This window comes from Drosophila suzukii, chromosome 3, assembly GCF_043229965.1.
Source record: "Drosophila suzukii chromosome 3, CBGP_Dsuzu_IsoJpt1.0, whole genome shotgun sequence".
Classification (NCBI taxonomy): Eukaryota; Metazoa; Arthropoda; class Insecta; order Diptera; family Drosophilidae; genus Drosophila; species Drosophila suzukii.
The window spans coordinates 1224765-1248573 of NC_092082.1; the positions used below are offsets into that span (position 1 = coordinate 1224765).

Genomic DNA, 23809 nt, shown 5'->3' on the forward strand with positions numbered 1-23809 from the left:
GTAAGCAAACAAAAAATATAATTGATATTTATCAAAGTTGAATTATTTGTTGATGATTTGATAACTTTATTTCAGTGCTGTATTTCGTTTCTTTTACGGATGGTTTCTCTTTGACTTATAAATTTTTTTGAAATTAAGGATTATAAATTGCCTAATTTATTGTTTTGATTGTTGTTTTTGAACTAAACTGATCGAGTGATCGAGTAAATTAAAGACGTTGCCCTTGTCTTGTCATGGAGCATCGTTCCACCGCCACTTTTCTCAATTTTGTACCACTTCTCCCGCTTCTGTTTTGATTTCGCTGTTTAGTTGTACACACATATATATTTTATTTATTTTATTTGCATAGATAAAGAGCTGCCCTCGCCAAAACGACGAATAATTTATCTTGAATTTTCTTAGCGCACGTTTGTTTACCCCGAACTATATGTCCGTATATATCTAAGCCTATATCTATGCACATGGGTTTGTTATTTTTACACATTTCTGTTTGTTGCTCGACGGACGTTGCCAGGCGTTTAGCGCGTGTTTCCGAAAACCGAAACAGAATTCCCCAGATTCGGAAGATGTGGCAGGTGCGCCATAGCGACTGCCACTCCACCCGGTCCGCCGATCTCGGAATCGCGGCCGAGCAATTATGACTGCGTTTTCCCCGATTCTGTTTGCCTTTCTCGCAATTTTGCCATCGCAGTCCTACCTCTACAATAGTTCAGGGGAAAACAATTTGCGAAAATCGCTGGCGAGAGAAGGGAGAAAAAAACAGCCAGTGAAGCGGAGACCCTTTCTAATTGGAAACTACGGATTTGTAACATTAAAAAAATCTATACTTCCTGATTTATAATAAAGTAAATACTTAATAGTAAGCTATTTGACCACACATTTCTGTTTAAAGTTATCAAAAATATTTTTGCTACCAAAATCCTTTACATTAAAGACTTTTCAGTTGAGTCCCCATAAATAATTTTTCTCCAGGCTCATTCACTCAATCAGATTAATAAGAACTTTATTTTCTGGTTAGAGGGTTAAAAAAATATGTTTAATAGAAACCTATTGGTTTTCTATCCATAGTTTCAAGACCTTACATTTCTGTTTAATGTTTTCTAAAATATTTCCGGCACCCAAATCCTATATATATAAGACTTTCCAGTTGAGTCCCCAATAAGAATTTCTCTTTCTCCTCAATAACAAAATACTTTGATTTGCTCAACTTATTCAGATATTTTTATTGGCTTTGGTATGGAACATTAAACCGCAAAGGTAAGGGTATTTACGAATGTTCGGCATGAGCTGCCCGTGAAAATTTGCATACGTTCGAGGAAATTCGAGGGTTTTTTCACAAACAGCTGCTGGCTAAGTGGCATTCCCATCACTTTTGGCCAGATGCTGCTGGTTCGGTTTTCGCTCTTTAAAAACATTAAAAGTTTTCTTTGGCGGAGGAGGGTGTGTGTATTCACACCCACTGTAAGGACTCGTTGACATTTTGTGGCGTTGACAAAATGCCAGAAATATTTCCCATTTTCTTCCCCTGCCTCCCCCATTTTGACCCAATACTTTCATTTCATTCACTCAAAAAGCCAACCTAATTCAATTTTTGCAAATGAATGCACACAGAGGGGAAATTGGGGGAAGCGTGAGTGATTTGGTGTTGTTAGAGCAACGCTTGAATTTCAAACTAACTTAATTTAATCTCGTCTTGGTAAGTTCTGTTTACTCCCTCGATCCTATGAAAAAATTAATACCCCGTTTTGAACAAGTAAAAAACTGAAGTTTGAACCATATTTCTGTGCATAATTAAGATTTAAAATAATAAGTTAGTTCCACTCCCTTTAAAAACGATACTTTCCTAAAGGCTTAAAAACCTAAATCAGATTTAATACTGGCTGCTAACTAACAAAAAAGTTTGTTTCTTATGGCAAAAAAAAGTGGGGAAAACTCTATATTGAAAAGCATCCAACTGAATTGAAAATGTTTTTCCTTTGTTCGGTTTTGTTGGGCCAACTAAGCGGTTTTGATCGACCACAGTTGCTAATGTTTGTGCAGTTCGTATGCTGTTTTAATTGGTTCCGGCTGCAAATTGGATTAGATTAGGCCAAACTGGCCCTTGGCAAAGGGTTGGGTTCGGCTTGGTTGGGTTGGGTCCATTATGGAAATGGTCAAACGGATAGAGGGGGCGAAAAACTAGGAAAACAAGGAACACCGCCGGTGACAACTGATGGATACACATCGGAAAGGGCCCGGGGTTGGACATTGCACTCGCCCCGTTGCTTGCAGTCCACCCAACTGGCACTCAAATTAAATTGCAATGCATCGACTCGATAATTATAATGACCAAAACATGTCGTGTCTACATCAGTCGCAACTGAAAAAGTACAAAATACAAAGTAAAACCCACAACACACGGGGGAAACCGCATTAGCCAAACAGCGGTGCCGCAACCCTATCGCGTTGAAATAAATATTAAAATGCAATAGATAAGCGTGAAATTAATGGCCCCAACTCGGGTGAGTCGAGCAATCCAAGAACAAAGCATGAAATGGCGCTAACCGTCAAATACCCTTTTTTAAAAATGTGGTTAGGGAATTGGAGAGGAACAAGAAACCAATCTAGATGGAATCTCTTAAAAATGAAATTTTTACACACAAAGCGCGTGACATATAGAAGGGGAGACAAACAAAGAAGGTCCCACTTTAAATATATTATTTAGGGTGTTAAAAGCTATGTCACATTCAAAAAAATGTCTATGAAGGTCAACAACTTCTACTGAGAATTTATGCTGATGGTTAGTTAGGACAAGAAAGATAATAAAAACTATGCAGTTTAACCTCCATGAAATAAGTATATTATTATTATAAAGGTTGCAATTGATACCAATTTTTACCACTTTAAATGGGTTCCAGAGCGCTACCGATTTTTAAACAATTCAAGATATTCTGCTCATGATACGGTGCGATCTTGCAGTTGACAGCAGTACTCGAGGGGCTTTTTTGGGGGCAACGAAACGTCTAAAAATGGGGGGAATGAAACTGCTACTCAAGTGACTAAAGGCGTGAAAAAGGTCAAAGGCAGTGGCAGCGGAAATGGGGGTGGGCTGGTGGGATTTTCGCCTGCGGCTGCTGCAGACATTTTCATCCTCAGCTCATTTTTTGTATTTTGCCCTCGCAAAAATGCTAAAAAGGGTTTCACCCCTCGCTCGTGTAGTTTTCGGCAGCAGAAACAGCTTTTTATCATATTTATTTGCATTACTCGGATTGTTGTTTCACTTTTTGTTTCTAGTTATTTATATAAGCCAGGTCTTTGTTTACAACAATTTTTTTGGGGACAGTTTAGGCCCAAACAAGGGGCTGTCATTTATGTAATCTCCTATTTTAAGCATTGTTTAATTTTTTGGGGCATTTGCGGGTATTATTGTTTGCTAATGCGCGGGCAGCTGACTTTCTTTTATTTTTGAAGGGGAGCTTGTGGTTGAGAATCTTTATCTTTACAGTGCGGTGCTATCACGGTTGTTCTTATCACTGTGATTATGGCCGATTTTCAATCACTTGACGCGGAAAGGTGGCTGGTTTTCTTCATAGAACTTATGGATGTTGCGCTATGGCTCCTCTGCAGTCGGTTCACTCAAAGAAAAGAAGAATGTAAGTGCAGTTTCAGAGTTTCAGAGAAGAGGAGGTTGAAGCTACTGCTGCTTCTGCTGCTGCGATTGGCGTTTTTGGCCGGGCGGCGCGCATCTGCAGGCAGCAGGCGGTGGAAAATCCGAGAGGAAAACTGAGGAAAACCCGAGCGACCCGGCGGTGAGCGAACGAACCTCTTGGCTGAAACTCTGCGGAGCAACTGGAGCAGCTGCCCCACACGAATCCACGAGTCCAACGAATCCGCATGTGAGTCCACGAGCTCACGCAGCTACGAACGCACCGAAAACATTCGCAATGGCAATTGCCTTAACCCACTACCCTCAAGGGGGTTCAAATTGGCGAAAAGAAAACCGAAAAGCTTTCCACGGAAACTCAGAGAGCGCTTCTGCCCCGAGAGCTTTCACTCTCGCAGTTTGTTATTGTTGGGGTCTTTGCGTTTTCAAATGGGCGGGAATTTCGATTTCCCTATAATCAACATTATAATAAAAATGTGGAAGAATATTTCCTAAAATTTTCAAAATATTATTTAAAAATTTAATATCAAAATAAAAATACTGTCATATCACAACAAAGAACGTCATTTATAAACCCTTTTATTTATATAGTCTGAGTCAAGCTTTTTATTAAGAAAGGTAAAATAAGGGGGATTTGAGAAAAATACTATAAATATACGAAATAATGTTCAAACGAATGCTTTGTTCCAACAGTTTGTTATTATATTATTAGGGTCAAGTCTAAAACTTTGTAATAAAATGCTTTATCTCGTTATTAGTATTTATTATTTAGACCATCTCTCATATGGCAACCATAAAATACAATTAGGAAGAAATAAACACTGGAAATAGATGTTGGGTGCTGGAAAGATCCTGAAGGCGTACATAAAACTAGCACAAAGTGAAACCCTTAACCTCGACAACCTCCTGCACATAAGACAAACGGTAATGTCGGTCGTAAAACCGCTCGAAATCCGCGCTCCTTAGCTTTAGTGGCGAAATCTGGTTGGAAATGAAGAAAGTGCGCCTGTTGACAGTTGGAAGACGCGGCCAGACGACAGACCTAACTATAAAGAAGTGTCACATAAAATTTACATTAAGCAAATGTAACGAAACAGCGCTAAAAGCAGTCATATATAATCCGGCACACACTCGACCTACAAGATACAGACTGCCGCTGGGAACTGGGAACTTGGAACTCGAAGAGTTCCACGCACCAGCGAGGAAAATCTCATTAAGCCCTGCTATGAATTTTAAACATGTTGCAGGACTCCGAACCGAACGGATCCGAGTCCTGGCGAGTGGGAAAACTAGTTCAGCTGGCCAATGGCAACAGAATCCCCGATTCTGGGGAGAGTTGGAAACATTGGATGGGGATGATGGGGTGCACGCTGTTTCCCTGTGAGGTAGGACCAAAGGAAAAGCTGTTTTCGGAGCTTTAAGCTACTTGGAAAATAGGGGGAAAAGTCACTGAGAAGAATGAACAACCAGAATAATGGGAGCACTTCAAATAATTGGTGTTCTCAACTTATAGAGCAAAAATTATATAAATTTGCCAATTAGTTTAAATAAGACCGTAAAATGTTCTGTATATACGAAGCATATTAGAAATGTTATAAAAAAAAACTTACCTTATTATCACTATCTGTGGTATTACCCGATCCGAAACTAGCCAGAGAGCAGCGATCATGATCGTTCTCCGTGAGCTGTTCATCCAAATCCCGTGAAGATCTTTGCGAGGAGCCCGAGTGTTTGGCTGGCGACTTGGGCAGAGTTAATGAGGTGCCCGAGAAGCACGTCTCCTGCATCACTTCACGCAGTTTCTTCACCCAAATCTAAAAGATAAGATATACAAATTACTAGAAATATCAAAAAAACCAGAAACTTATTTTTAAGACGGTAAGAAATATAAATAATATATCCAAGACTCTTAAAAATATATATCAAAGCACTAACCTGCTTGGTTTCCAAGCTCGTTGCCTTCAAAACGATCCTGCAATCCGAGAGCATTGGGGAACGACCCGTCCACACGGCGAACTTGGTCTCATCCCCTTCGATGTGCTCCGTGATGCCCATGTCGGTGGTCATGAGCTTGCTCTTAAACTGATACTTGACTACGCTAGACTCCTTGACCTCCTTGGCAAACAGGAGATACAATTCGAACAAGAAAACACGTCGCTCCCTGCCCTTTCGGATGATTTGCTTGGTGTCCCAGGCTTGGAAGGCGTCCTGCAGCACAACTTCACCCAGTTTGTCTATGGATACATCACAGTTTTCCAGCAGCGAAAGATGCATGGCATCATTGGCTTTCTTGGGGACATTAAGCATCACCTCGAGACCCTCTTTGATTTCGCCGTGGCTTTCCTCGCAGCAGGACAGAAGATCCTTAAGTAACAGCTGGTATTTGGTGATCCTCTGCACGGGTTTAATGAGATAGGCGGGCAGGGGATGGTCCACCTCCAGGCGCCGCTGCAGCTCCTCAAAGAAGCTGCCGCCGTGCTGGACTAGCAGATTATTCGATGTGGGCTTGTTCTTGCAGTAGTGCACGTACATGTCAAACTTGGAGGCCCAGGTCACAAAGCAATGGCCCACATCCTCCGGCATGGTTTCGTATTTCTCCAGCTCTCGCAGGAAAATCTTCTGATGGAAGTGGTGTATTTCCCTGATATTGCCGAATATCACATCTTCTTGTCCAATGAGTGCGGGGGGTACATTTCTCCCAGCTCTGAATTCCTCCAGGAAACACTTGATGCAAGTGGCCAGATCGTTCACGTAGGCCCTCTCTGTTTGCATAAGTTCCGCCATAATGAACTCTTTCCTTCTCGCCGACTTGCGCTTCTCCTCGTTAATCTCCTTGTTCTCCTTGTTGCTGCTGTTTAGCTTGGCTTCCAGCGTGGGATCCGAATGACGATCCCCACCGCTCACCCCGGAGGAGGAACTAATCGAGCTGTTTCCATCGGATCCCAAAAGTAACTGCTGCTGGGACATGCCCAGAGATTTCTCCAACTGCTCGCAGTAGCTGTCCATGCGGTTGCTGAAGTCCTTGTACCGCTGATCTACCGACGCCACCCATTGCTTGATATCGCTGGCATGGGCGTGACCCTTTTCCACCAAACTATCGGCTAGTTGGATCAGAAGCTTAACCCTTTCACGTGTCTCCTTCGCCGTGCTTCGGAATTCATTGTGCTCTTTGAGCAATCCCTCCGTTTCCTCTTTGCTTATGCCCACTAAGTTGGATCTCGAGGAGAGGTATGCTTCTCCGGTGTTGTGAATCCATTCGATCGCCTGTTTGGCACTCCTCTCGAAAAGAACAAACTGCTGACACTGATCCAGAGACTTCTTGCGCAGCGTCCAGTAGTCGAGAACTTGATTTTCCTGAGTCAACAGCTTGTCCAGTTTGCTCTTCACATGGGCTTCACAGTTCCCTTTATACTGATAGCACTGCTGCGATCGGTTGGCATACTTCAGGAAAGTCTCGGCCGTACGGCGCGCCAAAGTACAGGCCTTCAGGAAGGCCTCCTTCTGCTCCTGATGCTTCGAGATTAACTGGACAATGGTTTGGGCTTTATCGCTGCCTCCGCCACCGCCACACCAGTCATCCTCCCGCTTGTACTCCCGCTCCAAGCTGTCCAAAACCGAACACACCTGCTCGGCTGTTTTGTAGAAGTTTATGGAGGCGGTCACCAGCTTGTGACGCTCCTCCGCGTAGGTCACCAACTGCTGCCACTTCTTTGTCACATCGTCGCTGATTTCTCTAATAGACTGCGGGTCGTAGTGGTTGGCATTGATCAGGGCGTCCGCTCGGTACTTCACCTGCACCGCCGAAGTGTGCGTCTTCTCGATGGCAATCTGCAGGAAAATAAATTATTAATAATTGTGAAGCAAGAGCTTTTTATACTGAATTCCAACCTGGAACTGCTCATGACCCTTGCGCAACTGCTCGGCCTCCTGCAAACTGTTGGGTGTGACGAAGCTGGCCACCAGCATGGCTTCTCCATTGCGGATCCACGAGATCACCTGGTTGGCATCGTTCTGGAATTGACATAGCTGCACCGCTTGCTCGAGCTTAGCCCGCTTAGCCTCGGACATTTCCTCCAGATCGATCTCGCGTTCCCGCAAGAAGTCCAGCAGATATTCAATCCTAGCCTGAGCCGTGTGCGTGGCATCCGCCATGGAGATGAAGCCAGCGTTCTCGAAGAGCTGCAGCAGGTCCTGACCCTGCTGCAGGACCTCGTAGGTGGCGTTCTGAATGTCCGTCACCGATTCGTTGTGCATGCGAATGAGCTGTTCGGCTTTCTGGTAGTCCCTGGAGAGGTCAGCGTGCTGGAGCTCCTCGGACCAGATCTCCAGCTGCGAGGACAGCTCCATGGCATCCCGCTCAAAGTACCGCAAACGCAGGATGAGATCGGCGCGGAACTTGCGAGCGGACCAGAGCTCCTCCAGCTCCAGCTTCTGTTTACTCAACTTCTCGAGGGTGGCCTCCAGAGCGGCAATGGAACCCGTATTGTCGGCATACTCCAGGGATCGCATTTCCTGCAGCAGAGCTTCGCCCTGGGCGATAGTTGTAAGGCAAACATTCACGGAGCTCTCCTGCTGATCCCTCTGATATTGCTGCAATATGCGTTCGATGCCCTCGAGGTTCTCCTGCGAGAGACGCGTTTCATCGGTGCTCACATCCGTTCGAAGTTTATCTATCCAGGCGGTCACGTCCTTTTCGTGGGTGTAGAAAATGACAGCCATCTCCAGGCGGCGTCTCCTTTGCTCCACCCTCTCCGCAAAGCTGCCCACCTGGAGTTCCAACTCCCTAGCCACAGAATATATCTCATTGGGATCGGCCTCGCCACTTCTGGCCAATTCATCCGCGGCAGCCAGAAGCTTTTGGGCGTTACTATAGGTGTTCTGTGCAACATTCTCAAAGTTATCGTGCGAGGTCTGATAAACCCTGGCTTTGTGGAAGTTCCTGCCTATACCCGTATTTTTCCTGAGAAAAACTTCGCCATGATTTTTCAGCCAATCCAGGACCTGCTTCACATCTTCTTGGAAGAGTCTTAGAGCTAGGGTCTGATGCAATCGGAGCCTTTCCTGGTGCCACTTGGCCTCCAGAGTGCGATGATGACCCAGGATCTGGTGAATTACAGCCAGTACATGACTGGCGCCTTCACTGTAATCCGCTGCTGGATTCTGTCTCTCGTACTTGTTAAAGCTGCCACCGTTGCTGTTCTTTCGATGATCCGGGACACCGGGCGGCGGAGGTTGATTGCAGACCTGCACCAAGTGGTCCAACTGGTACAGCAGCTTCTTGCTGGTGGAGTGAACCTCCGTATAGGCCTGGCACATGGCTTCGTACAGGGATTGGTGTGTCCGGATGGCCGTCTCCAAGCTCTGGATATCCGAGGGAAGGGGCTGGGAGGCCTGACAAGCGGCTGCCCAACTGGCCACGCTGTTGCAATACTGTTCCGCCTTATGATGGAACAGAACACTCAACTGCAGAACAGCAGTTCTCTCATCCAAGCCCGCGGCGAAGTCCTTCCAGGTTCGGTCCAAGCGTTGGGCCAGCGTTTTAATGTGCTGAGCTGCATAGTGCTGACTCTCAATCAAGCGAGCTGCCACGGCCAGAATCCTATCGATATTCACCGACACATTCATGGAGGCCACGGCGAACTTCTGGTGCTCATCCTGCAGAGACTTGGCCACCGAGTAGTTGTGCCCAATCTCCACGTAGCTCATCTGGAACACATCGCGGTTGTGCAGGATCCAGTCGAACATCTTCTCGCAGTCCTGCTCGAACAGGCGCCACTGGAAGCACTGGTCTAGTTTCACCTTCTTGTGCTGCCACAGCATCAGCAGCTTCTCCTGGCCGGTGTGGATGAGGTCGATCTGCCGCAGGGCTTTGTTCACGGCGGCCGACATGTCCGGATTGCCGCTCGCAGAACGAGATTGCTGCGGCTGAGATTGCTGTCCGGCGGAGGAGGGGCCCGAGTCCATATCCGAACCTCCGGAGCTCGAGGCCTGTAAAAAATAATGTCGATTAGAAATGTGATTTTAGGGGTGAACAAAATTCAAATTCAAGGAGGCGCAGCTTTTAATTGGTAAAGCCTATTGTATAAAAAGCTATCAGTTGGATTTGTATTTTTTTTTGATGGTTTGGCTTTAAATAGAGCAACATTTTTTTACAATAATGGAAACAAAGCAAGCTTTAAAATATTTATAATCACAGTGAATGGAAAATAGATCACTTTGTTTATTGTTACGCAATTAATGTATAAATAATTCAGACGAATTGAATTTTTACGAGTTCCAATAAAAATAACCTATTTACATAAGACAAAAGTAAACGTATTAAATGCAAATGTAAATCTCTTCTAACCTGCTGATAGACAAAGCAACCTATTTCCATATAATAACCCGAAACTTTTGGGATGGAGACTTTTTTGGCATAAAATTCAGTAAAGTGAATGCTAGCAGAGGCTATTGACTTCTTCTGTTATCCGTATAAATGTATAAATGTGTATGTAACTAAAATAAAAATCTTGTACGAACTTTTTTATTTGTTTACAAATTATATTTACGGAAGAATGCTATTCGTAATCAAATACGTAAGAATCCAACAGGGAAATTAAGTTTTTTGTTTAAACCTTAACGACTCAGAGATTTATCACCTACTGAAACACCATAAATATTTGTGTTAATAAATCCGTATTTGCATTTACAGACCTTTTTTATTTAAAGAGAATTTTTAAATTAAATATTTTCACTGTGTTTGTGATCTTTCAAAGCTCAAAATAATCTGCGATTTCTTGAATAGAAACGACTGCTCACCTGACCACCTGGCGGGGCCATCGCGTTGATCTTGGCCAGCAGCTTCTTGCCCTGCATGTCGAGGTCCTCGATGGGCAGTTTGGTGATCTTCTTGCGCATCTCGTTGTGGTGATCGATGGCGTGCCTGGCCAGCGGCACGTCCTCGGCGAAGTCGTTGCGGTTGAGGTCCTCCTGCAGGTCGTCGATCCGATCGGCCATGTCCCCGGCCTGCCAGAAGAAGTCCTCGATGGCCAGCCGGGCGTCCGTCCACTGCTGATGGTCGTACAGCTGCTGACCTTCGAAGTCCCCGGTCAGCTGGTGACTCTCCGCGATCTTGTTGAGGGACTCGATCGACACCGTCGTCGTCTCGAACTTGTACTTGTGCGAGGAGATCGAGGCACGCTGCTTCTGCCAGAAGTTGTCCGGCTTGATGATCACCACGTTGTGGATATTCGCGCTGAAGTGCTCCTGCAGCACCTTCAATATCGTCTTCACGTTGGTCGAGCAGTTGCCATTGCCTCGCATATCGATGATGACTGTGAATCCGAGGTTCTTGGCGGCGTCGCTGCAAAATAAGCCAGGTGAAAGGTGTGTTCGGTTAGAGAGAGCGATCGGAAGAGAACTTTAAAACGGGGAGTTTACACTGGGGAATGCGATTGCTACTTAGAGTGTCTTAAATAAAATCTATCAAACACTTTACAGAACCCCTTCAAATTAAAATATGATTTGCTAGGATAGTTAGTATAGTCTGCTTATATTTACTTTGATGATTTCTTTATGTTTATTCATTACAGAATTCAATTCATGATTAACAAATCTTAATGAGCGTTAAATAAATGTTTCACTACACATGATAACTTTCACCTGCAACAATGACAACGCCCTTTTGAGACACTTCTTTTCTGACAGTGTCCAATATTTTTTCTACTGCAGCGTCTTCCCTGAAGTACGTGAGTGAGAGTGTCGTGAATCGCTCATGGTTCGTCGCTCTGTTTACGTCGCCTGCATAAATTATGGGAGCACGGCTTCTTCTATATGGTCTATATGGTCTGGGGTCGGTTTCTATTGCTCTGACACCAATTTCAGCTAATAATTTCCTACACACCTCAACCCCTCAACCCCCAACAGCCCGACCGCCCAACGCTCTGATTTGCATTCCTTTTGAATTTTAATCGCTCCATTAACTATAAATATTTCTTTCATTGATGTGTGCGCAACTCCGCCTCCTTCGATTCCTCCTATTATTCGTATTATTCCCTCTGCTTTGCCGCTATTTCTTGGCCCGATTGTGGCCGGTTCTGGGTTCTCAGTTCCCGGTTTTAACCACGTTATCTTCTCGTGTTTATACATATGTCGTGCGGTTGCTGCTTGATGGGCATTTCTAGGGGTTTTGCCCCGAAGAACAATGCGAAAGTGAAGAGGCGTCTCCTCAACTGCATTTTAAATTCAAGTAGGTTTCCCTCCAACACGAAAGTCTTTGGGAACCCAGAACACCGGTGTTCCCAATGCCTGAACTCCCCCATCAAAGTTCTGAAACCCTTCCGCAACTCCTTATCGCGCGACATATCTGGAAATTTGGTGTATTTTTCCTGGAGAGGCATGGGCAACTTTTTTGATGACTAATAAAACCCTCGAAACGGGCTATTAAAAATCGAAATTTAAGCCGAGACTGAGAGACAGGAGGGTAAAAGTGTCGCCGGCATTTCAAAATCGACCGAAAAAGAAAACCAAACACAAAGTCCAATCAAAAATCGTTTATTTAACCCATAAATCCGAGGTTTTTTCAGGGAGCGGGGGTGTAGAAATACCCCCAAAGGAAGCTCAGGGAACGAACGTGTCTAAAATGCTGAGAACTCCCTCGATTCACTCGGTTCACGGAATTTGCATTGACGACAGCAGTAAGAAGACGCCTTGACTTCAGTTGCCAATTTGGCCGAGTCTCGGGAACCGAGAGACAAAGGAACGAGCAGGCCCAGAAATAAACAAAAAGTGTTTCACGCCAAAGCAAATAAACAAAAACAAAAGCGAAACATAAACGAAGGAAAAGCAAAACAAAAGCGAAACTACACTATGGAAAACGAAGTCTGATATACCCTTAAAATGGTATAACCTGTAAAACTTCCATGCTATACAATATTAAGAACATCTAATATTGAAAACATACAAGTTGTATAAAAGTTTAATAAAACAATAATTATTTAACAGTGATCAGTAACACTATCAAGATGGTCACCACATCCCAACCTTTGCTGAGATAATAATTGATATCAAAGTTACCATTAACTTGTTCCAAAACTTAATAAATATATCAGTTAATAAAGGTGTTGTATGTTGAATCTTTTAAGGACTTACAATAAACTGAGTGCTGGTCTTAATATAAAACCTCTATGATAGTGTGTGAAAAAATCACAACCAAGTCAGCAAGCAGCGAAAGAACCCAGAAGAAAGAAACCAAGTCGATAGAGCGCACAGTGGGCAGACTGCCAGAACGGACCTTAAATTCCGTGGATGGCGATGAGATAAGGGAACCCCAGTACCATTTTGTATATTTGGAATATGGACTCCAACGTCGATTTGCTTATCGGCCGAACCTGAAGTGTCTGCCATGGCTCCATTATTTATTTTTTTCCCGTTTCTGGGCGGGGGATCCGCTGAAATGTGGGACACTGATAGTACAATGCTTTGCTTGTTAGCTGATAGCAAATGAATGGGATGATACGGCGTGGGAATTCGCCTCCCAGTGATTCATGGCCGGCGAAAACTTGTGAGCTCTTCAATTTGGCCGAAACAACTCAATATCTTTCTATGATTGCGCCAATGAGCATGACTAAATAAGCGAGGAACGTGTGATTCTCGATGATTGGAGAATGTCGGTCGTCGCTGCTTTTTCAGCTTTTCTACTTCTTCGGCAGATACTATTTTTCATCAGATACTCTTGTCGTGTGTCGCAATCTCGGGTCGCCATCATCATCAACTCGAGGGTCTGATTATCATTCCGAGTTTGTTGCCGTTGGCAGCCATCTCGATGGCAGTTTGCGGGGACTCTCTAGTCTGGGCTACAAGTCCATTAACTTTCTTGTTCTATTTATATTTATGAGTTCTTGTAGTTTTACTTTAAAATATTTAAGCTACGTAAATCATATAGGTTGCGGTTCTGCCAAGAGTTGTGGGATTATATGACACCATGATATCTTTGTCTGAAGCAATTAAAAATCCCAAAATTATTAGATAATTTTATACTAACACTTGACAATTTTCCACCTTAAGACTAGAAACCTTTATCTTAATTAAATTATTTCTTATGTTGCAATTACTAACATTGAAACAAACATCAAAAAAACAATTTCTCTGTTATTTCTTCAACGCTACCAATCTTGCATCATATTTTTTTTGATTAATAAGCACATTAAATCTATTCGAAAAATGCCTCAGTCATCTTATCATCGTCAAAATCATCATCATTTTTCAATTTAATGAACCAAATAATGACTTTTGACTCTTACTTTTATCTCATATAAGCTAATTCTACCCGAATTTCATTGTTATCGAAGCACCACTGTTCGTCCAAATTACCCTTTCTTTTCTTTCTTTTTTGTTTTATGGCTCATTTTGGTTTTTGTTGTGGTTTTTTTAGTGTTTGAGGCAGCGGCAAAAATATTCGCATTCTTTGAGCTCGGATCTTAAGGTCTTTGGAAGCCGGTCCCCGGTTTTTGTCCATACACATGTATGTATGCGAGGTTGTATCTGCGTTTCTCCTTGGTTCTTGGTGCTTTCTTTATCGCACGGATTTATGCAACTTTTGTTGCTGCTAGTTTTTATTTAAAAATGTTTACTTTTATGACTTTTTTGGCCCGGCCTGACCCTCCTGCGCCACCCATCTTAACCCGCCCTCTTGCGATTCAATGTCAACGGCAGCAGCAGCCCGCAGTGAGAGAGATGGCCATACAGGGAGTGAAAGAGAGGGGTTTACTGGGGGAGAAAGAGAGGGCGAGGCAAGAACAATGTGCGTGCTGTTCTTGCAATCGTCTGACGATGATGATTCATAAAAATGCGACTGCAGGCGGACGACTATAACAGGAAAATCAAGTGGAATGTGGCACTGCAGCTGCAGCAGCTGCTTCCCCCGCCCCCGCCTTCCCTCCCCACATCCTCCCCCTATTCAGAATATATAAATATACGATATATAGGTGCGGGTGAGGCGACGACGTCGCGACTCTACCGAAATTGCAAACGAAGCGCAGCCAGCGATGTCGCGACGTCAGCTGACACAATGGGTTGCCATTGTGCTGGTACAGTGGGCCCCAGTTACATGAGCCCCCGCTTTGAGGTCTTGGGATTAGCCAGAACTCTACTGACTCTTTTTCAAGCTCATGGCTGGAGCTTAATGCTGCTATGGGAGTCATATTTTGATGTGGTATATTGAAAGAGAAACTATTAAAAACGTTAGCCATTATACACATTTCCCAAATTAATTTTAAACTAAATGAATTGAAAAATGTAGTCCTAATAAATACAACAAATATCCCTTAAAAAAACATTTAAAGTATATTAAAGTTAATATAAAGTAGGCAAGTAATTAAATTACAATGTCGAGAGACCCCTGTACAATAAACAAAAAATGCAAGAGGCTGGAGAAAATTTTGACTGGTGCCGCCAAAGGCAACATTGCAATATAAATATCTAGGAACTTGACGTTTTCAATTCATGTAGATTGAAACTAAACTTGCCATCATGCAATACGATTTAAGCACAAACTTTAATTGCACTCAACTACAACTCAACAACTAAGCTGGACGTTTCTATAAAGAAAAGCGTGATCTAATATGAAATACAAGAATCTGCGTTAGCTTCTAGGGAAGAACTTCAGACTAATAGTGAAGCCAGAGTTCCATCCACTTGTTTTTGAGGAATCTTTTTAATGAACGAGAATTCAGAGGTCATATACAATTTGACGTCCTCTGAACTTGACCGGCCTTTTAGCATGGGACTTTTTAAAGGCGTGCCAATTTGATCTCTTTGAAATGGTATGAAGTGAGTAATGTTCATATTTTTTAGGTGCCACATGATTTTGGTGAATCATTATACATTCCACGAATTTTCTGGGTTCTATTTATAGGTCATAAATCCCCATCGTGACGAAAAAGTCTGCATGTAAATCTAAATGCATATGCTACAGATTATGTGGAATAAAGCCAATAAAAATGGTCATAAATTAACATATTACAATCTACTAAATAGTTTAAATAGTTTGGGATATTAGGCCTGTCCCACAACTCTTTTAGTAGGAACCACCCACTATACCTATTACCCAATAAATATGACATTGTAATCTGTATAACGTAATCAGCGCATTAAATTATTTCACCGATATCATGACTAATGATTATTGAACGTAATAAAAAGAATAAAGCTTTCCAGTGATTTCGCACTGGAAATGCAATTAATTTTTCCTCCATTATCAGTTACTTATTTTTAACTTCTTACTAAGGACAATAAAAAAATATTTTTAAATTCCCATTCGACCTAATCAATAAGAATATTGACCAACAAAATATGTTATTTCCATTATAATAAAATTGACACTGATTGTCTTACCACCACTAGTCGTTATTCAAGATAAGGTTCACAGATCTTATTTTTGAACAATCCTATTAATAGCACTTAATATATAAATTCTAAAGGGTCTAATAAGCCCCACAATCTAGACACCGATCCTAACTAAGTGATCTAATAAGCCCCATAATCTAGACGCTCGTCCTATCAGAAACCAGTAGTACTTGGTTAAATAATCATTTCTAATCAGGACCCCAGTTCTCTTCTCACCTGGGAATGCTGATCAGGTAGCTGAGGAGGCGCCTCAGGTCCTCCGGCTTGAGGCGATCCCTGCGGGGCGTAGCCGGGAAGCAGAGGAGTGGTCCGCCGCGCCGATCCCGTCCACCGGTGAGGAAGACGACCCGCTCCTGCAGGAGCGTCAAGAGATCCCTGGCCCGCTGACCATCCATTTCGGCGAGGGGGGGTTAATCGGGGGCGGCTCTTCGCCCAGGGGTTAAGCACTACAGAGGGTTAATCACCGGACCTCCGCCCGACTTTGTTTAGTCCAACGATGGGATGCACTGCAGCATAACGAATTCCAGCCTCGAATTTCACTTGGTTCGGCTCTGTTATTAGTTATTATTATGATCCGCTGCTTTTGTTATTCATTGATTTTCGCGAATTTCTCGCTGGCATTTTCATGGTCACTCTTCTGTTGTTGTTGTTGTTGTGTTTCGTTGCGTTGCGGTTTTTTCGTGTGTTTGTTTGTTTGTGTGGGTGGGGAAAATGAATGGAAAAGCGTGGATACGGATTAGCAATGGGTATTTCTCTGGGTTTTCTACATTTTGCCCACTATTTGCATATAATTCGTGTAGTTTTCCTATTTTTAGACGCAAAAGTGGAGTTTTTTTCTTCAGTCACCCTGGCAATTTTGTGCGAGTGGGAGTGAGAGGGAGATACAAACAGACAAACACACACACACAGGCGCATAGGGGGTGCACATAGGGTATATACACATATGTACTCCCGTTAAAGGCCATAAATCACACGCAAACACAAAAACATCAAATAAAACTCGCCCGAAACACACACACACTGGCACATTCGCCACTTCGCACTGGTCAAAAACCCACTAAATATTTTAATTGCCTCGATTTGAACACAAACTCCAGATGTATATATAGAATGCGTACATATGTACATCTGTATCATCACATCATCCGCAAGCAGTTTTCTTGCGTCTTGGCTCTTCTTCTTGCCACTGCTTGTGCCACAAATTGATTTTTTTCACTCGCGCTGCTCTTGTTTTCCACTCTCCCCTGCCGCTGGGAAAACCGCTGGATTACCGTTGCACGCAGTTCGCGAATCGGCGCGCGCTATTGGGCGCTTTTCATTTTTCAGGAAACCGCGATTTTCCGACGCTGTTTGTTTAAACAAATTGGATTAGTATGACCGCGGGGCTATGGGAGAAACATACTTCACACGATTAGTACCCCCAAACGGTCACTCCAACATCGATTTCATCAGATTGTTATCGATATTTGCACTTAGTTCGTGCGATTGTTCCCCTTGTGCCTATCGATATTATTGTGCTTTAAAATTTGCGCGGGCTTTTTCAATAAATGGTTTGAGTCCTCGCTAACTATCGATAACAGTCCAAAACAGCTGATCCGAACAGGGCTGCCAACTCGGGTGTAAACACTGGTAACTGATTAACATTGCATATAACATAAGTAAATAAAAATTATTATTATCATTGTCAATAATCATATTTATAGTAAAAATTTTAAATTAAATCATTTTTGTTTGTTGTGTTGACTTCTTTTTATCCACTTACTTACTTACGCTGAGGCTATCTCCCTTTTTTACTGACACTTACGGGGGCTGACGTTTTGCCGACCTTACGTTGTTACGTTGTTTGTAAATTTGTAAACGAATCCACTTTAGAGGTGAAAATCGCGGAATAGTTATTGATTCCCCGTTCAAATAAACAGAATATATCTGCAAACATTTTACGCAAACTCAAGAACTCGTTCCGCCAGCGCAAGAAGAAGAACCGACCGCGGCAGGCCACGCCCCCACTGCCAGCCGCCCCCTTAGCCGGAAGTTCCGCCTGCTGCTCCTCGAACTTTGTCCCGCGGAGCACCCACTTTCCGCGGGCGGAGCACCCCGAGGCCAAGAGTTCCAGGGATTCCAGGGACCACGCCGCCAGAATGGAGAGCAACCTGAACAGGATCATCCGGGAGTCGGCCAAGCTGAAACTCAGCGGACAGCTCAGCAAATACACGAATGTTATGAAGGGTAAAACACAATATAAAGTATAGTCACACAAGCTAATCCCGGCTCTTTTTCCAGGATGGCAGTACCGCTGGTTCACCGTGGACGCTAAGACGGGATCGCTGAGCTACTACCTGTGCGACTCCTCGACGGTCGGCGATGACATCGCCCCCTCCCCCCACGTCCTTGCCAGTGCGCCCCGCGGTCAGGTGCAGTTGGCCGGCGCAGTGGTCTATCCGAGTGACGAGGACTCCAGGACCTTCGCCATCGCCTGTGCCTCCGGGGACACGGTGAAGCTGAGGGCCAACGATGCCAGGGCTAGGCAGGAGTGGGTGGATGGCCTGCGGGCAGTGGTCGAGAGCCACATGAAGGCCATGGACATCAGCAACTCGTCGCCACTTCCTCCGCGGGAGCTGCTCGCCGCCTCCGATGCCATGGTTTCGGCTCGCCAAGCTCTGTTTCTCACGGAGCAATGGTATGCGATCGAATCTTGAGTGCTTTTTAGGGAACTATTATTGTAAAATACCTTCCAGCAACGCTTCTCTGGCCAGGGCCATCGAGAGCATCGATTGTGCTTCCTTCTCGCCCACGGATCCCGATCTCCTCCTACTCAAGGCCATCTCGACGGCCAGCACCCAGTGCCTGCATCAGTGCTTGGGGCTGCTGCAACGCCACCAGGAGATCAACCAGCCGCCGGCGGACTCCGCCCTTGTGCTCTGAGATCCAAAGATAGTTTCCAGTATCCACTATGATATGCCCCAATAAACGCTAAGATAAACCGCATTCCAAGATACGATTGAAGAAGAGTCCTCCCCAATAAGGATGTTCCTCTGAGATCCAGATAGTTCCCTGTGCCCACCATGACATACCCAAAAGCAATGACAAGACTTTCCGGGTTGGGTTACTTTTCAATGTTTTTATAAAATACTTTTGTTCGTTTCGGTTTTCATTTTCCATTTTTCGCTTTTTGTTTTCTTGGATTAATTAGAACATTCATTTCGACATTTAAAGTTAATTTGAACATAAAGTTTGCACTAAAGTTTATAGAAAATGTTGAGTTTTGGACTTGGACTGGGACGCGCTGGTCCAGATCGTACAAAGATACACAATATCCAGGAGATTCTAACCGCTAACTCTTGCCATTGTTTATATTACATCCTATTCCGAAAGTAATTCGTTAAGTTTCGATACGTGTGGAACATCAAAGTCTATGGGGGGACCGGGGATTACATAGATACTTATATATCGTGTGTTTATATACGGGCTATGGCTATGGTAGATGTTCTTGCGTCTGCAAAAATAGTTGTGTTTATCCGCTATCGTAATTAACTCTGTCCGATTAATCAATTGTGTGCTTGCCAAACGAAACGCTGCCGAAAGTACGCCTAAAGGGGTTAAACCAAAGCTGTATAGTACGTCCTCTCGATATTCCATCCCATCGTAATGTCGCCAGACTTGCCAAATAAACCCACGAGTTCTGCTGCGAGTCCCTGGCCTCGCCTTTTGCCGGGACAGAAGTGGAGCAGAGTCCAAATTAAGGCTAGAAAAGGCACTTTAGAAGGGGATCTAGTGGGGGTCAGAGGATTAGTTCTCGGGGCTTGTGTCGGGTATCCAATAATCTCAAATCAGGGGCCAAAGGCTCGACCGGATCGCAGCAGCAGTCGCTATAAAAAATTTCGCTTCTAAATTTTGTCTAAAAATTTCGCTTGTATAAATACGTTTAAAAAAGTTCACTTGTTTTGTTACTTGTTTCATTCTTTTTACAAATTTTGTTTGCGGTGTGTTCATCGCTGAATTTAATTCCGAAAGGCATTTTTTGTGAATTTCTTTTTTATCGTTAAGCCTAAACATTAAATTTAGTTGATTCCACTTGCGTTTGAAGCCAAGTGCTTCGGTTTCTCTTCTTTTTTAGTAATTTTGTACATTTTTCATTCTCGCTTCTTGTAAATTATAGTCTAAACCAAGGTCGGGCACACAATTACCAAGTTAAGTCCGCTTAAACTCTTTTGATTTCTTTTACATGTAATTAATATTATGCTGCTGGGGCTGGTTTCCGTTTCTATTTCGGTTTAATTTAAGTTTCATATCTGTTTCGGTTGCATTGTGGAATGTTCCGGGGTTCTTCTTCCACCTCAGCTGTAGCTTACAACTAAAGAGATCGATCGCTATTTATTTAGTTAGACTGATGGACTATAACATAATAATACTTTCAATTTTGATTCAATAAGTACGCTAGGAATAGAAACTAGGTGGCGAAGATCGCGTGGAGGAAACTAGAGTAAGACTGGCCCATGGACACGTATACCTTGGTTAACCACGGAGATAATGTACATCTTTAAATACTAAACAAAAGTAACGATTAAAGCTTACATTTAAATTCGTTTGAATATCGGTTTTAGGATTTTTGGAAAGTGAAAAACCAGGATTTTCGGGGAAACCTTTAAAATGTATTTAACTTTTAAAGCTAGTTTATTTACATTCCTTCGAATAAAGTTGATTTTTTGTGGAATAAAATAACCTTTTGTACATTTTAAGGATGTAATGCTTAATAGGATTATCTGATCGACACTTAAATTAAAATGTGGATTTTTTATTTAGTCAGATAACCAAGGTATATGTGCACATGGGTCACGTAAAGCTGCAGGAGCTTCTGATCTTAGTTAAGCCATCATCACTTCAAAACCTTCTCTCATAACTCTCCTCATTTCGTCCCCTTTTACTCGCTAGTGGTGGTGATGGGTTCCACTTTGATGCCCCCACTGCTCGAGGAAGCGGCCGCATCTGTGGCCGCGGCTGCTGAAGATCCTCCGGCCGATCTCTCCGGAGGCGCTGCGCCCGCTGCCGCTGAGGAGGACGAGGAGGAGACACTGGCGCCCACCAGCTCTGCCAGATCCTCGGCGAAGAGTCGGCTGGGCGAGAACTCCCGCTTGTAGCCGGCCATGTCCAGGCCAAGATCGCCGAGCGGGGAGTGGAGCCGCGGGGTCTCGCTGCGCAGGGGACTGCCCTTGGCCTTGGGATTGGGATGGAGTTGGCCCAGCGAGGAGGAGGAGGCCGAGGAACTGGAGCTGGCACCGAAACCGGACTTGTGGGGCACCTGGTGGCCGCCCTGATGGTGCTGCTGCTGCTGCTGCTGGTGGTGGTGCAAGTGGGCCTGCTGCTGCTGCAGGTGGAGCTGCTGCAGGTGGTGGTGCGCCGCCTGCTGCTGCTGCTGCTGGTGGTGCGCCGCCTGCTGCTGCTGCTGGTGGTGCAGGGCAACGGCCATGCTGGGCGGCAGATTCGGCAGGAGGCCAGCGGGACCGCATGGCGAGGGTGCATGCCTGGGCCCCGAGCCGCTGCTCAAGGCCGGCGAGATGCTGGCCCTGCCTCCGCCCGCTCCTGGCACCCCCACGCCGCCACCCACTCCGGGGTGGGGCGGCAGGTTGAACAAGCCGGGCGGAACGGGCGGTGGTCCCGCCTCCCCGTGCTGATGCTGCACGGCCGCTGCCATTTGCATCTGCTGTCGGATGTTGTGGGCCACTGCGGCCACCGCAGCGGCAGTTTCCTGCGACATGTGCTGCTCACCAGCCACTCCGCCCACCCCGGCCTGCGGACCGCTGCCGTTCGGACAGGCCAGTGAGCTGGGCGCTCCTGCCAGGGCGCCACTTGCGCCGGGGTAGCTCAGGGGAAGGTCCTGCAAGGGAAACGCGGGCTAACCCGAGGGCAGTTAGTTCAGTTCGAGGGCAGCTCCTGTGAGTGCGGTATAATTCGCTAAGCTGCATTGCCTACTCAATCAACCAAGTCCACTTTGGAGATTACATTTCTGGCCTTAGCTATTCCTCGACTTTCAAAAGGTTTTAAGAAAAAGGAGCTCATTAAACGAATCATATTTAGCTTACTAATTTAAATTTCATTCCAGCAATATGCCCAGGAAAGGGACGGAGCCACTCAGCGAACTATACCGCAGTAATTACCTACCGAATGCCGACCGTAGGGCGGCATGTGAGTCGCCAGGCTGTCGTCCTTGATGTCCTTGGTGTCGCGGAAAACCACCGTCTTAATGACGCCCTTGATGTGCTCGTCGGGCCAGATGCCCAGGAGGATCCTCTGCGGTCTGCCGCGCCCCTTGGGCCGCAGGTCCGGCCCGCCGTCGATGGAGGGTCCCAGCATGTTGTGCACCCGGTTCGCGTAGAGCACGAAGGTGGGGTACGGGATGTCGTACTTGCGGGCGGCCTGCGACAGCGAGAGCCCCTCTTTCAGCACGCTGAAGATGGCCTCGGCCATGGTTTCGGGGCGCCAGGACTTCAGGGGACCCCGCTCGCGGAAGCGCATGTGGTGCATCAGGTTCTGGTTGGTGTTCCAGCACTTCTGCCACATCGACTGCAGCTGGTACTGGTAGCTGTCTGCTGAAAGATCAGGAGGGGCGAAGGGCCCACGATCAGATGTTTCCACCCCGTCGACTGGGTTGCTCTACAAACCTGCCAGCGTGGATCCGGTGGCCCCCATCCAGGCGTGCGAGTTCTCCATCATTTTGGCCTGCAAGTACAGAGATTCAGGTATGAGCAAGTGGGGAAATGGAAGAAAGAGCTTGGCCCGGTCGAGGGGTGCTTCAATTAATTGTGAGACTCGCTTTGGTTAGCGCTCGATGCGCCGTCCCCTCTTGTCTCGTCTTGGTTCGAGTTCCCGCCCACCTTTGTTTGATTGACATGCAAAATCGACCTATTTTCGTTTAATTTCATTTTTTGTGCTTTGATATCCATGTGTAATGTGGGTTTGTTGTTTCTGAGGTTGTGTTTGCCAGAGACTGCAGTTGGGTATTGCAAATATGTTAGGATATTATTCTTTAAAATCATAGATTTTTGCTTAAATAGGAAGAAACACAAGGGGAATTTTGATTTCCTGGTTTGCTTTTTTAGTTTTAGAAATCATTTCAGAGTAAAACAGAGTGAAGAGTGTCTAAAAGTATGCTACCGTAAATATAACGTAATAAATAGAACATCTATTAATTATTGTAGCATACTTTTAGACACGATTTAAAGTAATTCGAAACCTCTAGAGATTTTATTTAATACTAGCTAAATATTAACTCACAAACTATATGATTAATTATTTAGTTTAATTTTTTAAAGTGCATTTTTTATAATTACCTTTTTAAAATTATTAATCGTAACTTTCATTACTAGAAAGTCACAAATTCTGTGTCTTATTAAGGGAGGGGATACTTTCTGCCCAAACCACAGTGACTTTTATGGATCGGTGTTCTAATTCGAATTGCAACGTCAACGATACATTTAACTGGCTGACTGAACCCTCGAGTGGTGACTTGGCTGTCGTTGCTGCGGCTGTCTGTTTGCCGACTGTCGAGTGGCTCGCATCGAATTCACTAATTGCATAACAAAGTAACATTTGCATATTGTTCTACATATGTTAGTGGCTGGCTTTGGATTCGGATTCGGATTCGGATCCACCTTGTCGATAACTTCATTACAAAATTTCCATGCACGTGGAGTGTGGAAAAAAACACAACAGACTGTAGTGGTACTGGCTCAGGTGGGCACTTGTGCCCATTTAGCGTTAAGTATTACTTGTAACTTTTTGCCATGT

General features: G+C 44.7%; 3 protein-coding genes across 7 annotated transcripts in view; 1 reads left to right on the forward strand and 2 right to left on the reverse strand.

Annotated features, from left to right (window-relative positions):
• trio (trio Rho guanine nucleotide exchange factor) overlaps positions 1-17447 on the reverse strand; it is a 41967-nt gene extending 24520 nt beyond the window's left edge. The window contains exons 1-6 of one of the 2 annotated variants that reach the window (XM_017078387.4): positions 17299-17447; positions 16244-16664; positions 10442-10985; positions 7532-9631; positions 5579-7471; positions 5254-5457 (exon numbers count right to left, since the gene is read on the reverse strand). In XM_017078387.4, the coding sequence (XP_016933876.1) occupies positions 5254-5457; positions 5579-7471; positions 7532-9631; positions 10442-10985; positions 16244-16422 (4920 nt within the window). In that variant the 5' untranslated portion in view covers positions 16423-16664; positions 17299-17447. Of the gene's footprint in view, positions 1-5253; positions 5458-5578; positions 7472-7531; positions 9632-10441; positions 10986-16243; positions 16665-17145 lie in introns of both variants that reach the window. The other variant, XM_036814409.3, reaches the window with a different exon arrangement.
• A 417-nt stretch (positions 17448-17864) lies between these two features.
• Positions 17865-19012, forward strand: LOC108013358 (oxysterol-binding protein-related protein 11). Its single transcript, XM_017079176.4, has 3 exons — positions 17865-18253; positions 18308-18704; positions 18763-19012. Exons 1-3 carry the CDS (start codon positions 18166-18168, stop codon positions 18947-18949), a joined length of 672 nt encoding a protein of 223 aa, XP_016934665.2. The 5' UTR covers positions 17865-18165; the 3' UTR covers positions 18950-19012.
• A 113-nt stretch (positions 19013-19125) lies between these two features.
• bab1 (bric a brac 1) overlaps positions 19126-23809 on the reverse strand; it is a 66456-nt gene continuing 61772 nt past the window's right edge. Inside the window, exons 2-4 of one of the 4 annotated variants that reach the window (XM_036814370.3) lie at positions 22684-22741; positions 22184-22608; positions 19126-21899 (exon numbers count right to left, since the gene is read on the reverse strand). In XM_036814370.3, coding sequence (XP_036670265.3) covers positions 20946-21899; positions 22184-22608; positions 22684-22741 — 1437 coding nt within the window. In that variant the 3' untranslated portion in view covers positions 19126-20945. Of the gene's footprint in view, positions 21918-22183; positions 22612-22683; positions 22742-23809 lie in introns of all 4 variants that reach the window. The other 3 variants (XM_036814368.3, XM_036814369.3, XM_036814367.3) reach the window with 3 other exon arrangements.